General features: G+C 32.8%; 1 protein-coding gene across 2 annotated transcripts; it reads left to right on the top strand.

Annotated features, from left to right (window-relative positions):
* The first annotated feature begins 8,341 nt into the window (after window positions 1-8,341).
* Window positions 8,342-15,301, top strand: LOC106102543 (RNA polymerase II-associated protein 3-like). 2 transcript variants are annotated; one of them, XM_013282057.1, is made up of 9 exons: window positions 8,342-8,417; window positions 8,779-8,892; window positions 9,178-9,297; window positions 9,699-9,826; window positions 11,523-11,733; window positions 12,301-12,492; window positions 13,309-13,734; window positions 14,278-14,473; window positions 14,969-15,301. In XM_013282057.1, the coding sequence occupies exons 3-9, from the start codon at window positions 9,202-9,204 to the stop codon at window positions 15,055-15,057; spliced, it is 1,338 nt and encodes a 445-aa protein (XP_013137511.1). In that variant the 5' UTR covers window positions 8,342-8,417; window positions 8,779-8,892; window positions 9,178-9,201; the 3' UTR covers window positions 15,058-15,301. The 2 variants fall into 2 exon arrangements, with proteins under 2 accessions (XP_013137511.1, XP_013137510.1); XM_013282056.1 differs by lacking the exon at window positions 8,342-8,417 and adding an exon at window positions 8,424-8,586.
* The last annotated feature ends 789 nt before the right edge of the window (window positions 15,302-16,090 follow it).

Genomic DNA, 16,090 nt, shown 5'->3' with positions numbered 1-16,090 from the left:
AACTATCATACAATATAACTTTCAAGGACTTTGTTTCTATTTATTAAGGACTATAATTTGAGTTTGTGTTTAAAAATCCTAATTCATACAATACGCGTATATCTCATCTTAGTAATATGAATGAAAAAGTTTAGATAAATGGATGGATGGATCTCGATTAAATTTGTCACAGATGTAGAACATAGTCTTTAATCTTATTATGAATTCGAAAGTTTGGATGGATGGATGTTTGTTAGAGTTTGTAGCCTAAACGGCTACACGGCTTGAAAGGATCTTAATGAAAATTGCCATAGATGTAGAACATAGTCTGGAAGAACACATAGGCTACTTGCTTTTTTTTTAATTCCACGCGGACGGTCGCGGGCGAAAGATAGTGTTTTATAAAAGACTATGTTCTATGTTTTGATCATTTTTATATAAATTCCGTCCTGACGAAATCGCGGGCAAAAGTTAGTATATAATAAGAATTAAAACTAACTGATCTCTAATGAACCTCTTTAGCTAACTTTCAATTTAAAACATAAAATATCGATTCTCTTTAGACAGCTATATCGTGACTGAACAACTCAGTGAGGTTATTAAAGTCACATACTAAATATGGGCTAAAGTTATAAAACATACCGTATTTTGTAAGAAAATAAACATAACAATGATAAACGTTAACGATAGTTTTGCAATCGAAATTTTTACAAATCGTTAAATTTTATTAAAGAATCTGTAATTTAGAAGCGGTTAGCGGAAACTGAGAAAGAAATCGTTGGCGGCATTAGAAATTAGTGACTTATACTTATACTTATAATTTCGAACATCTTCACAACTCAATTACTTATGATTTGTTATATTAAAAGTATTATTAAAAGTTATTTTAATTACTGTTAAATTACTTGTTAGGTAACCCAAATGTTCTTCCAGACTATATTCTACATCTGTGACAAATTTCATTTAGAATCGTTAAGCAGCTTTAGAGATGCGTAGTTACATACCATCTATCCATTAAAACTTTCACATTATTAAAAGTATGAAGTATAATTTATTTTAGAATTAAAATTAATATAAAAAATGACTTTAATTTTCAAAATATTAAAAAAAAATTTCGCTGTCTTATAGCTTGTTACTTGTACCACACATCATCAATATTTGTGTACGTTGTAATTGTGAATGACAGACGCGTGAATGATCCTATCAAAATATTGGACTGATGATTCATTGTTTCCATATAAGTGTTAAAAGGAACAATCGGTTGTATTAAATGCTATATGTTGCATGTACTTGTATGTCAATTATATACGCAGCCTCTAGAATTAATTGCTCTATGCACTTCTAGGAAATATGTTTTAGCGTATTCTATTTATTAACTGACTGGCTTTCGACCGCGACTATATCCGCGTTGAATTAAAAAAAAACTAAGTAAGCTACTAAGCTTATGTGTTCTTCCAGACCATGACTACATCTATGTCAAATTTCGTCTAGATCTGTTTAGCCATTTAGGCTACAAACTCTAACAAACATCCATTCATCCATCTGTCCATCTAAACTTTTGCATTTATAATATTAGTATGAAAGTAATATTAAATCGTTCACCTTTATTAAAAGAAAACATATTATTTAATGTTTTAAATATATCTTCATTCTATATTATATAATTAATATTAATTTAATTAGACATTCCGCTTTAATCTTTGTTAATGCTTGAAATTACATCATACTTAAGCTGGGTTTCTGAAGTTGACATTTATTTTATTATTACTTAGTGATTAATTAACATTAGGTTGATGATTAAACGAAGTCAAACTCAAATTACGTAGTTCGGAAACGCATTTCATGAAAAAGAAAGAATTTCATATCGAACCACCAGCGAATGATTAAAAGTTACTGGGAAACCGGTCATTAGACTATCTAAAAATACTTAAGACTTGTTACGTCAAAAAATAAGATTAACAAAAAGAAGCTTACATTAGAAAAGAAAAATTAGCGTTACATTTGATTAGATTTAGCAAATATTTTAGCAAATGTAATTCGTATTAGCGAAACATAAATAAGAATTGAAAATCATTTTTACATTAGGCATACAAATGTAAAAAGCTTTATTATCGTTGAAGTCTTTTGTATGTGTTGTTTATCATGATTATAAAAAAACTAAACTGACAATCCCATTTGTGTGTTTTAATGATTTTAAGTTGAAAAGTTTTGTTACATTATGTTGCAAGCAAAGCTTTTGATTTCGTATTTCGTCAGTTTAAATCTTACAGTGTTATTTGAAGACGATAAATATAAAATATCCTGTTTCAAATTATATTTCTCGTATCGACAATATCTTTTAAAATCGTCTTGGTTTATATGACTTTCGAAATCTCGTTGATGATTATTTCTCTCGGTACATTTATATGAGAAATTCAAGGTATTCAAGTTCCTTTAAATTCTTTCATTTTTGACGCATTCCTTTATTGCTAACTAGATGTTGCTCGCGACTTCGCCCGCGTGCTATTAAAAAGTAATAAAAATGTAGCCTATGTTACTCACTGATAAAGTAGCTTTTTAATAGTGAACGAATTTTTGAAATCGGCCAACTAATTTTTGACTTATTTCAAATACATACGAAAATCGAAAAATACAAATCTTTCCTCTTTATAATTATAGTATAGATTTAAATCCGTCCAAAATATTTTTACTAACGACCGGTTCACAATTGGCCAATACAGTTGGACAGTTGTGCCACCATTCTTAGATTGTATGGAATCACTGGCGACAGCGTTGACACGATGCCAATTGATTGACAATCAAACTATTTAAAGCCACTGACTGTACTGGCCAAGTTTAATCCACGCATAATTCGATATGGAAGAAGACCAAAAGACTATACGTCAGAATGCATAAACAAAGGACAAAGTACTTTGGGCGTCTGCGTAGGCAGGTCTAAGAATTACAGTCTATTAACCACCCTCCCCAAGCGGTAAAAAAGGGCACTGTAGTAATATCGTCCATTGCGCTATGGTACTATAACTATTACTGGTCACAGTAGCCTAACTACTATTATAAAGAGAAAAAATCGCTATTATTATATGTACTGAAATAACTCAAAAACTACTGGGCCGATATCAAAACTTCTTTCACTGTTATAAAGCTACGTTATCAGTGAGTAACATAGGGTATGTTTTAAATTCAACATGGACAAAGTCGCCAACAGATAGCAATAAAAAAAGTTATGGATTACGTAGTCGATACCAGTATGTACTGCAATGTATGAAATTTGCACCTCAGATTTGTATGAAGTACCATATAATATAAATAACTCACTTATTCATACACGTTCCGTTATAGAACTTACCTCACGATGCTTAGATAATATCAACTGTAGTGACAGGCGACCGTTCTAACGGTGACCATTAGTTACCACCGAAGTGACAAATAGTCGCGGTTCGTTGGCCAGCTGCAAATGATTAATGATATCTCATATCTCAATACGAATACGTCTTGTCATGGGATACTTTAAGTAAAATTCGATAAGTTATTAAATCAAATCCTTAATAGATCTAAATGTGTTTAAATACCAGAAAGAGAATCTCTTTTTCAAAGGCCGGCAACGCAACTGCAACTCTTGACGATGTCCATTGTTTTTTTTTATATAATATAAGGTGGCAAACGAGCAAACGGCCACCTGAATCCACCGAAATGGAAAGCGACCGCTGCCCATAAACATCCGCAATTGCAGATGCGTGTCTACCCTTAGGAGGAGACGCACATAAAGAGGACATTTTCCTTCCTATGCGTCTCCTCCACCGTCAAATTCACTTTTCCTGCCCATCCTTTCCTGTTAGGAAAAGGGAAATGGACTAAAATTAGGCCTCCGGCACCACACTCAGCAGACGAAACACGGATTTGCTTGCACTTCACGCCTGTTTTCTTTGTGGTCGTGGTATAGCACCGGGCGAGCCGGCCCAATCGTGCGAAGATGTTAAAGCGGGCTCTACAACTGTTAAGAAGATAATCTCGGTGTTTCCGGCGCCCGTTTATCCCCTTGTCGTGTAAAAGAGCATGCGGGAAAAACTAAACTATCGCATAACTATTAAGTCTCGCTTTGATTCCTATGAGCTTATATGGGAATGCGTAGACTACTCGATTTTTAGTAATGCAACTAAACAGTTGAGTTTGCCGCAAAACAATCGAAAATCGCACAACATTTGCGCGTAATATTAGTTTATACAAGTGTGCGCCCGCTCTTAAAATTCAGATACAGATTTTATAAAGCTAATAATTTAATAATTGTAATAAATACTCCATCGTAAATTTATCGTCTAATTAACCTGAAGAATATTGCGTTCACCTTCCGAAGAACGTGATTTTATTATTGCAAGAACATATCTAAATGTTTACGATCTTCATACGTCACGTTTCAAGGGCATCGGTAACTTTCACGTTAAATTATATTACGGTAGGTACTGAGATGAACTGCCAATAACAGCACAACGGATGTTTCGTAAGATGTTTGTTTACATCGACATGTCTCGTGTTAATAGACTGGTTGTCGCTCGCGATTTTATATTAAAATACTAACATTTCTTCTAATAAAATAACAAACTTTGGTCGATCTTATTTTAAACAATTTATTTATGGATACTATCGTTTAAAAACTCAGAGCAACACTTCTCGTCAGAACTCATGATCGCGCGCCAATCTAATTTGTCTAATGACATTGACAGCTGTCAGAAATGTGACGTTTATGCGAATAATCTAGTATTGCACCAATTCTACTAATTTTCTTCTTAACACTTATAAAAAAGAAGGGACGTCTCTTAACTCCGTAGTTATGTTAAGTTAGTTACCTTATCTATACTATTTTAAAAAATCGTAAACACACACTTCTTTGTTGCCTAAGATGTCAGCAATTACAGCATATTTTTGAATAAATCTTTTTGTAATAAAACGCCCTACACTTATGTACGTCATGCTTTAGGCTATATATTTTCACGCCATTAAACATACGGGTTAATATTTTGCATAAAAAACCCTAATGTGGGAATGAGACCATAAGTTGCTGCCAACATCAAGAAAGCAAAATTGCCATAGTAAATTGGTATTTTGACATTTGCAATTGATTATTTGACACATGTAAACAATGAAAAAACATTTTCATAAGTTTATGCGGTTGAAGTTGCAGGGGAACAGCTAGTTTTATAACAATTTGCGGATATCAGTAGTTTCAGTTTTTAATCTTTTGTCTCTGTCATTCAGAAATAAAGCAATTATTGTCTACACTTTCTTAAACTAACCAGACTGCGTGGGTAGTTAATATTTAAACCTTTTGTGTTTTAGTCTTTTGTGTGAATTCGAGATTTCACTTTTGTCCTCTCCAGTTTTTAAGACAGTAAAGAAAGAAATCAAATCCTGTTATTTCAAATCATACTAATATTATAAATGCAAAAGTTTAGATGGATTGATGAATGTTTGTTAGAGTTTATAGCCAAAACGGGATAACAGATTTCGATGAAATTTAGTATAGATATACACATAGGCTACTTTTTTTTTAATTCGATGCGGACGGAGTCGCGGGCGAAAGCTAGTTCTAACATATTCTAAATGATCTACGTTATTTTTAAGTATCTTCCAATTATTAAGAAAAGATTTTTATTATTATCTAGAATTTGTCTAAATTCTGGGTGGTATGAAACCTTCTTGTCACAAATACAAATATTTTCAAAGAATAAAGAAATTAAATAATAAGCAGAAATCGCATTAAAAGGTATTTACTTTTTTTTATAACATAAGGTGGCAAACGAGCAAGCGGCCACCTCCAAAATGGCGAAGCGACCGCTGCCCATAGACATCCGCAATTGCAGATGCGTTCCCTACCCTTATCTGACGGGGAGGAGACGCACATAAAGAGGATATTTCCCCTTCCTATGTATCTCCTCCTCCGTTAAATCCACTTCCCCTTCACATCCTCTTCTTATAAAAAAAGGGTGGTACAAAGAAAGAGACTTAAATTAAGCCTCCAGCACCACACTCATGAGACGAAACACGGAATTGCTTCCATTTCACGCCTGTCTTCTGTGTGGTCGTGGTATTACACCGGGCGTGCCGGCCCATTCGTGCTAAGATGTTAAAGCGGGCACTACCACTTGTTTCAAAGAATAGTAGATACGAAATAGTCGGTCATTTTACACACTCGCACGAACTTTGTTTTACGTATTAGCTCATAAACATCAAAAGCTCAATGAACTTAAAACAAGTTATTGTTTCGGATGTAAACTAGACTTGTTTTAAATTTTTTGAACGGTCAACACTTTTACCTTGAACCTAATGACAACAGGAAGCTATGTTTTTCAAGCTATAAAAGTCAAAAACTACTTGGCGCATCGAACTAAAAACAAAACATATGTTGATGATAATTACTGTACATTTCTATTGTTTTTTTTAACTTTAAAAGCTGACACAGGCGATCAATAATGACCGTCTTTATAATATTGTGATTTTTTTTTTATAAAATAAGGTGGCAAACGAGCAAGCGGCCACCTGAATCCGCCAAAATGGCGAAGCGACCGATGCCCATAGACATCCGCGATCGCAGATGCGTTACCTACCCTTATCCGACGGAGGAGGAGACGCACATAAAGAGGATAATGCCCCTTCCTATGCATCTCCTCCACCATCAAATCCACTTCCCCTTTCCATCCTCTCCTTATAAGAAAAAGGTGGTAAAGAGAAAGGGACTTAAATTAGGCCTCCGGCACCACACTCATCAGACGAAACACGGAATTGCTTCCATTTCACGCCTGTCTTCTGTGTGGTCGTGGTACTACACCGGGCGTGCCGGCCCATTCGTGCTAAGATGTTAAAACGGGCACTACCTCTGTTACTAATAAGAAAGTTTGTATGTTTCAATGTCTGTTAAAAGGTATATCTTAAACGGATGAACGGATATCTATAAAATTTTGCATAAATAGCATAGTCTTGAAGAACACATACTTTATTTTTGTAACTACGCCAGGGCGGATTCACGGGCGTCGGCTAGTTAAAGCATCCTGTATGTCTGGTTGTAATTATAAATGATCTGTCAATTATTAAAAATCTCTTGACATCTAAATCATAGCTGTATCGTAGAACAAGTTTGTCAATAGATTTTTTAAATCAATTTCTGACAAAAACATTAACTATAAAAATATACAAATGATCAATAACTTCTAATTATCTCAATCAAGCATCAATTGTAAATCCTTTTTTTATCATTTTTAATTCAATAATTTCAAAACGTACGCGTTTTTATCTATTTCAAGTGTTTATTACGGACGTAGAATATAGAGTTCCTTAACATTTCTATAAGATAACAGTATTTATCATATTGTAGGGTTGGAATATTCCGATATGTAATATGAGAGAAATCGAATCTTTCTCTTTATTACAAACAATTGCGTAATAAATTCGACTCACATAGTTTTATTCTATGGTCAATATACAGAACCAAACATTTTGAGGCAGTTTTTAATAATTGGATTGTGTAATCAATGATTTATTAAAAATGAAACTTGTGTAACTTCAACTATTGATGTATAAAAAGTCTAACAAGTGCGAGTACTAATTTTTATTGTTGTATAAAAATAAACGTGCATAATTTTCGTTACGCCTTGTAAAGTAAAAATCCGGAAACATAAAATGACCATAGCGTTTCCTTGCTCTTGGATTACAAACCATAACATCCTCACAGACAATTTTTGAAATAATTTAATTCAATTGTCGATTATTTTGTGTCCTCTATAAATCAAATATAGTCACGAGTTTATCGAAACTTGGCATAAAGTTCGAGCAGACGCTCCCTCACGTTCGTTGCGCCAACTCAACATGTCACGAGATGAACGACCATGTTACAGACCTCTATTTACTAATAAGCCAATTTAATCCGACTTATGTGGTTAAAACGAATACATTTTCTCACACATTCGGATACTGCGATACTCGTAATTATTATTCAAAAATTGTTACTATGAAATTCCTAAACTATTTGAGAAATATTTTGTGTCAACAGAATGAATTTTACTATTGCAATTTATTATTATGCAAAAAGTAGCTTTGCATTAATAAACCAATTTATTTTCTAGTGGTTATCGTGCTTTGTTGGCTTCGAGCAGCTTCGAGGACAGGTTTAAACGCAGCGTACAAAGTAATTCATTTCTAAATATAATTTAGCCAAGCCAGAATTTAGCTGAAACCTAAGCTTTCAGTTTTTTATTATTTTTTAATATTGCAAAAGTCTCATACGTTATTTTTTCTTAATATATTTTAACTGAATTTGGGTTTTAAAATTCAAAGTAAATTTTTGAACGAATCGAGTTCCATATTCCATGACAATTGACAACTGAACAAGATGACAAATGACAATTGATATTGTATTGTGAACTGAAAATTGTATATTGATCAAACTGCAGGTAAAGTAAAGGAATCGTTTTACTTTAACATATAATGCATAAAGCGATTGAGATTCAGAGAAACGTTCGAGATAATGCCAAGATTTTCCAAACATGTATAACAGATTTGCAAAATTGGGAGAACGAAATGAAACGTAAAGAGGCCGCGCTTAACGGCGATCTTGTTAAGGTTCAAATCATTATATTCATGTCTGTATTTATTTAGTTAGTATTTCGGTTACTTTAGACGTATTTGTAGATTTTTAATGTCTTAATTTAGTTTTTGTAAACTAGTGAATGTATTTTTTTGTGTTCAAATTCCGATACAGCACGTAAATTATACTAATCGGCTTGTGTTAATACTAAAATATCTGTTAACTAGGATCTGCCGCCTGTTAGAAGTAAAATAAAAAGGGAAAGACCAACAGAAGTAAAGAAAACACCTGGAAAAAGGATTTCTGCTCAAGACTACAAAGCGTGGGAAAAATTTGATGTTGTATGTATATTGTTTACGTTATTCCTATACTTTGTTACTCTTTAATTTAACTTAGATATATAACACCTACTAGTAGACCTAAAATAATTTAGATGGATTTTGTGAGAGGATATGATTAAGAATGGAGTGGATTCAGATATGACAGCTGATAGAAATGTATGGGAAAGTACATCCTGTCTCGACCCTCTGTACAGACAAGGGAAGGTTGATGATGACTTGTATATTTCTACATAAGTGTACATAATACTGATATGTAAAATATGTCATGTTTTTCAATACTTATAGGAAAAAGCATGCGAGGAAGTAGATATGGCTGAGATTGGACCAGTGTCCTTAGATAGCAAGAAGAGTGATAAAGACAAGCTGGAGAAGCTCCGAGAAGAAGCACAGTATGAAAAAGAGAGGGTAAGCTATTTTTTGTAATGTATACTATTAGTTAAAGAAGAAAGATTTGTATTTCTGTATGTATTGAAATAACTCGAAAACTACTGGGCCATTTTCAAATACTCCTTCACCATTAAAATTCTATTTAGTTGTGAATGTGTGTAATCTAGCATGGATGTTAGATCATACTATAAGACTTATTTTTTTTATTACAGTAACTAATATGTTTTGTAAATTGTGTTCTTATTTATAATTCTTTTGGTCAATAAATAGTGTTTTATCTTATTTTCATTTTTTAAAAAAAGCATATTAATATGTAGACCTACAAGTTTCATATGTTAGTTGGCAATTCTGTGAACTAACAATGTCATCTTATTACCAATTGGTTTGTCCTTATTTTTTTTTTGTTTACTAATTTCCAGGGTAATGCATTTGTTAAGGAAGAGAAATGGGACGAAGCGATCAAATGTTACAACAGGGCTATCGAACTGATCAAAGATGATGCTATATACTATGCTAATAGAGGACTGTGTTACCTCAAGAAAGACAGGTAACATTTTATTACAATGTTATAACTTGTGTATAAGTTTCTCTGCTATTAAAGGTGTGAAAGTGGTTTGTAGGTTTGATGGCTCCATTGTAAATTATAGTAAGTTTGAAATGCACATATTGTAAAAAACATTAACATGATTAATCATGACACCAAACATGATAATGATATAGAAAACCAAAATCTACAGTTCTTTTCTAATATTGCTTTCTACACACAACTACAATTATTTTTCATGTTAATTTAAAAACAACACAAGGTGTGAATTGCAAAATTGTGACATACAACAGTTTACGTAGGAGCAATCAATTTGTACTTTTATCGTAGTATAGTTTAATTATAGGTTTAAAAAGGTATTTCCTACTAAGCCAATCATTCTTTTAATCTCGGCCCAATAGGACATTGGCTAGTTGATAGGCCTAACGGGAAACACCTATTTTGAAGAAGCTAATTTAACTAATTGAGATCGTTGGTGGTTCAGTGGTTTAAGCACTTGACTTGTAATATACAGGTCTTGGGTTCGAATCCCTCTATGTACCAATGTGATTTTCGATATCTCGGATTTTCATATGTACATAATTTACCCGACGTTCTTACGGTGAAGGAAACCTTGTGATGCAACCTGCACATATCGGTGAAGAAATTCAAAGATATGTGTGAAGTCAACCAACTTAGGGTCCAACTTAGGGTAGGCTCCGAGCCCTTCGGTGGGGACATATAGTGACACATATAGCTGATGATGATGATGATGATGAATTTAACTAAGTTATCATGGAGTTCTAAATTTGTAGTGACATATTGTATTTCTTGCTAACTTATTGCTAACCAGTAAATATGTAAATTTTTATTGTTTTAACTTGCAATGGAACTCTTAGTCCAAATGTGGAGGAAAAGTAAGTAGTTAATGACTTTTATGAGCGCTTTTTTTGATTTTTTTTGTATGTTTTGATTTAGCAAATCTAAGTTAACAGTGGTAACATCTTAGCACTAATAGGCCGACACACCCGGTGTAATACAACGACCACACAGAAGACAGGCGTGAAATGGAAGCAATACCGTGTTCTGTCTGATGAGTGTGGTGCCGGAGGCCTAATTTAAGTCCCTTTCTCTACCACCCTTTTCTTATAAGGAGAGGATGGGAATGGGAAGTGAATATAACGGTTGAGGTGATGCATAGGAAGGTGTAATATCCTCTTTATGTGCGTCTCCTCCATTGGATAAGGGTAGGCAACGCATCTGCATTTATTCGTTTGTCTATCATTCGGATGTCTATGGGCAGCGATCTCTTCGCCATTTTGGCCGATTCAGGTGGCCGCTTGCTCGTTTCCCAACTTATGTTAAAAAAAATATTCTGATTTTGTTTTCAATTATATGCTGTATTAGTTACATTAATTGCGATTTTTAATCTGTAGTTTAGGCTAGCCTTTTTTATAGAATGTTTGATGGAGTACTATTATAACTAAAAGAATAAAATTCTATTCATTTATTATATTACAATAGTCTAATGATGTACTAGATACAGTTTTATATGGTTTTTAATTACTTTTTTTTTAATAGTTGCACAATATTAGTACCAATATTTGCTTATACTCAGTTTATTCCTAAGTTTAACTTTATACCACATTTATTTGTAACTTTGTATGGTTAAAATGTAAACTTTATTGTTTATTATTTTCACATTTTAATATACTTTCAGTCTACACCAAGCGGTGGCAGATTGCACCGCGGCATTAAACATAGACCCATCATACGTGAAGGCGTTACAACGTCGTGCCACCGCGAGGGAACGCCTCGGCTCCCTCCGGGCTGCCTCCGCTGACCTCAACCAAGTCCTGACCCTGGAGCCGCGGAATGCTGCAGCTAAGAAACAACTGGAAGCCATCAAGATACGAATGGGGACTAAAGGTGTAAGTGCAATGAGAATTGTATTATGAACTTTATGTCCTTGGTTTAAGAATTACTTTTAGAAGGCAATTTTATTAAGTATTTTTTTTAATTCCGCGCAGACTAAGTCTTCTGCAACAGCTAATATGACAAAAAATTAGTAATAAGAATATAATTTTATTTATTACTAGCTTTCGCTCGCGACTCCGTCCGCGTGGAAATAAAAAACCTAAAGTAAACATCCATCCATATAAACTTTCGGATTTATAATATAACTAGCTTTCGCCCGCGACTTCGTCTGCGTGGAATTAAAAAAAAAAAACAAAAGTGTTACCTATGTGTTCTTCCAGACTATCCTCCACATCTATACCAAATTCCATCAATATCCGTTCTGCCGTTTAGGCTACATACTCTATCAAACATCCATCCATCCATCTATCCATCCATCCATATAAACTTTCGCATTTATGTTATTAGTAAGATTAAGAATTAGGATTAAAAGTAGTTATTAAATGTATAATTAGTAGATTAAAAAAGCATGTAAACTATTATTTACATGCTTTTTTCTATTAAATTTAAACCAATTCCAGTCGAAATCTAAATCATCGCCGATCGCGGAACGTAACAATGATCCAAAGTCACCAAAGATTGAAGAATTGGACAATACATCTGGGATGAATAGGTTTCCATCAAAGCACATGCTAGAGAAGTGGAGGTCAGGTGAATGGGAAGGCTACAGTGTTCTGAAGCCAGTGAAAAAACCACCACATCTTAGATCAAAGGTAAACATTACTTCTATACTATTATAATAAAGCGTAAACACACACTTCTTTGTTGCCTAAGATGTCAGCAATTGCATATTTTTGAATATTTCCATTTTCAATAAAAAGCTCTGCACTTACGTCACGCTTTAGGCTACATTTTTTCACGCCATAAAACTTAGGGGGTAAATATTTTGGATAAAAATGTGGGAAAAAGACCGTAAGTTGATGCATCAAGGAACCATAATTGCCAAGGATTATCATAACGTCATGTCATTCTGACATTTGCTATTGATAATTTGACAAATGTAAATATTAAAAAATAATCTTAATTTCATACGGATGAAGCCGCACGGGAACAACTAGTTACTAAATAAAAAAAATTAGTGATTTTTTTTTTCATTTGATGCTTATTAAATGTCAACGATAACGTCTTTTTAGGATCACTATATAGTTTTATTTGTGTATTTAATATCTATGGAGAGTTTTAGTTGTTACCTGTATTACTTTACTAAATTTCGCCCGCGACTCCGTCCGCGTAGAATAAAAAAAAACAAAAGTGAGTAGCCTATGTGTTCTTCCAGGCTGTCCCCTACATATACACCAAATTTCATCGAAATCCGTTCAGCCGTTTAGGCTACAAACTCTAACAAACATCCATCCATCTAATCTAAAATTAGGTTACTGTATGAATGTTTTGAGCTACAGTAATATTGACGTATTACCTAAGGTCCAAAATTACATTACAAAAAAATTAAGATTTTTCTAACATTTAATGTCTTAGCTAAGATTTAAAAAATTGCAGTTTCAATTTTTTCATTTTTTTTAATATTTTAGAGAGCCTTAAAAACTATATCTATAGAAGAGATACCGTTTGGTGTAGAATGGAAACCCGCTAATCGTATGAAGATCATAGAAATCGACAATCACGACCACGGTGATAGCAATAATAATGATTCAAACAAAACCAAAGATGAGATAAAAGTTAAAAAAGGAGACGGAGACATGAAAATAACCCCAGAATATCAAGTAAAAGATGAAGGAAATGGTGATTCTTTGAAAGAATCTTTTAATATCAACGATAGTAATGGAAATCCGGACCCAAATGTTACTTCGGAATCCCTGAAGCTGATAATAGATGAAGTGACAACGGAAAAGGAGATCTGCATCAAGGATTTAGTCCCACCAATGAATAGTGTGCAGTTTATGTCCGAATGGAAGAATTTGAAAGGACAAAATGCAGCTAGAAACAAATATTTGAGTGTAAGTTTTATTTATTGAAAAAATGCAGTATTGCCAACAAAATAGCCAGATTTTAAAACAAAAAAATTGTTGAATTTCATATTTTTTTGTTTTTAAATATTTTTGCAATACTACCTTTCCTACATAATCAATACTAATATTATAAAGAGGAAAGATTTGTATTTTTGTATATATAGATAACTCAAAAACTACGGGGACGATTTTAAAAATTATTTCAGCGTTAGAAAGGTCATTTTTCCGTGAATAACATAGGTTATTTTTTTCTTAATATCACGTGGGCGAAGTCGCGAGCAACACACAGTCTTTTTTACTAATATTATAAAAAGGAAAAATGTTGAATTTTTTGATTTTTTAATTTATTGAATTAAATCAAAAACTAATGTGACGATTTCAAAAATTCTTGCACCATTAAAAAGCTACGTTATTGCTTACATGGTTTTTTTTTAATTACACGCGGACGTATCAGCTAGTAACAGCTGTTGTAAAATATATTACTTTTCTTTTTGGTAAACATTTATAAATTTTTTTTTTAATTATTTTCAGATTATCGAACCATCCAAAATACCATCAATCTTCGCGAATGCTTTAGAAAGTGACGTATTGTCTGAGATATTACAAATTCTGTCTCAAGACATGGATATGTTTAGTAACAAAACTGTCACCGCATATCTCAAAGGATTGGTCAAAGTTAAAAGATTTTCTGCTCTAGCGATGTTCCTCTCTACTGCAGACAAACAATGTAAGTGTACAATACATTTTTAATATTTGGTTTCTTATATGTTATTCTCTTAACCAAATAAATGATCTACAATATCACTTTTTCTTAGTACTTAGCAATCTTACTAGTAAATGCGAAAGTTTAGATGGATGTTTGTTAGAGTTTGTAGCCTAAGCTAAACGGATTTCGATGAAATTTTGGTATAGATGTAGAGAATAGTCTGAAAGAACACATAGGCTACTTTTGTTTTTTTTTTTAATTCCGCGCGGACGAAATCGCGGGCGAAAGCTAGTACAAAATTAAATTTATAGCCCTTTAAACGATAGATCCTGTTATTAGAATTGGGATCCAAATAGTGATTAAAGATTCCACAAATAAAGGAAAAAATAGAGGGAAAAAAGGTTCAAGATTTATTTTTGACTTGAGTAATCACTAAAAAAATTAATTCTATGCAGTATACAGTAAAAAATGTGTAACTTTTGCGCTAATCAAGGAAATAAATATTTTATTATCCAGGTCTGAACAAACTCTTGGAGCATTGCAAAAATGTGGAAAAATGTGCCGAAGAAGATATACTTGATCTGAAGAACAAATTCGAACTTTAAATTACTTATATTTAAGGCCTGTCCCACCACTAACAGATAGAGCCTAAGATAGCTTAAAAATGACGTGATTCTCAGATATGCGAACAAAAGCTGATATTTCCACCGCATATTTTACATGTTGGGTTATCAGACAATTTACAATATGGTGGGACAGGCCCCTTAGAATAATTAAACATTCATTCGTTAGTTTTCTTTAAATTACTGTGGATTTCCCCTAAATAAACCTTTATTGCAAAAAAAAACATATCTCTGTTTTATTATGTTAGTAATAAGGACGATAATATATGTCATTGAATTATATTCCCCTAAGTAGGCTAAAGGATTTGGTATTATGCCTATATTTTCGCCATTTAGACGACAAACTAATCTTTAAGAAGCAAAAGCAATCTTTCATTTTTGAGTTTTTCGTCAGTAGAAAGATTTGTTTAAACTAAAATCTGTCCAAATTCTGTTTTCTTTATAAATGGGATATACTTGTAGTTTATATTCAATGGATAGTCTCTTCATTTAATAATAAATGTACTTAAAATATTAATTGCGTTTTATTGCTATAAATTCTATCACATTATCCCTTAAATGCATGATTTTTTATTTAATTATAAAATCAATATTTCAGTATAAGCTTTGAGTCACAGATTAAGGTAAAAATAATAAAAAAAAGTCATGGTTTCAATAAAAACTATAATTTTGTTCGTAGACTTTTGGCAACAATATGCATTTAAGGGTTAAATCCCGTATTAGTAAAAAAATGTTCAAGGTAGAGTCAAGAGCACTGGCTTATTGAGAGAAACGCTGGTATAATTATTTTCAAATTATTTCTGTTAGAAAATGTGTAAAATCTGCATAAGCATAAAAATATAAGGCCTACAGCAAAAAGGACTGTAAAACTTTTTTGACATTGACAGAAGGGCGCTAGTAAACTGTCAATTGAGTTTGACGTATCCGGGTTAAGACCCGGTTATCCTTGTTTATATAGTTCAACAAAGATGAGCTCGGTGATGCTATTATCGATTGTTTTAGTGAGATTTTTTTT

The sequence above is a fragment of the Papilio polytes genome, unplaced genomic scaffold (genome assembly GCF_000836215.1).
Source record: "Papilio polytes unplaced genomic scaffold, Ppol_1.0 DF823923.1, whole genome shotgun sequence".
Classification (NCBI taxonomy): domain Eukaryota; kingdom Metazoa; phylum Arthropoda; class Insecta; order Lepidoptera; family Papilionidae; genus Papilio; species Papilio polytes.
This window is presented reverse-complemented; position numbering and strand designations above follow the sequence as displayed.

What these genes read in the sequence shown, in the direction of transcription:
- LOC106102543 (XM_013282056.1), top strand. Translation starts at nt 8,452, where the DNA reads ATGCATAAAGCGATTGAGATTCAGAGAAACGTTCGAGATAATGCCAAG. An exon ending in TGTTACCTCAAGAAAGACAG is followed by an intron (nt 9,827 to 11,522) that starts GTAACATTTTAT and finishes ATATACTTTCAG; the next exon opens with TCTACACCAAGCGGTGGCAG. An exon ending in CTAGAAACAAATATTTGAGT is followed by an intron (nt 13,735 to 14,277) that starts GTAAGTTTTATT and finishes AATTATTTTCAG; the next exon opens with ATTATCGAACCATCCAAAAT.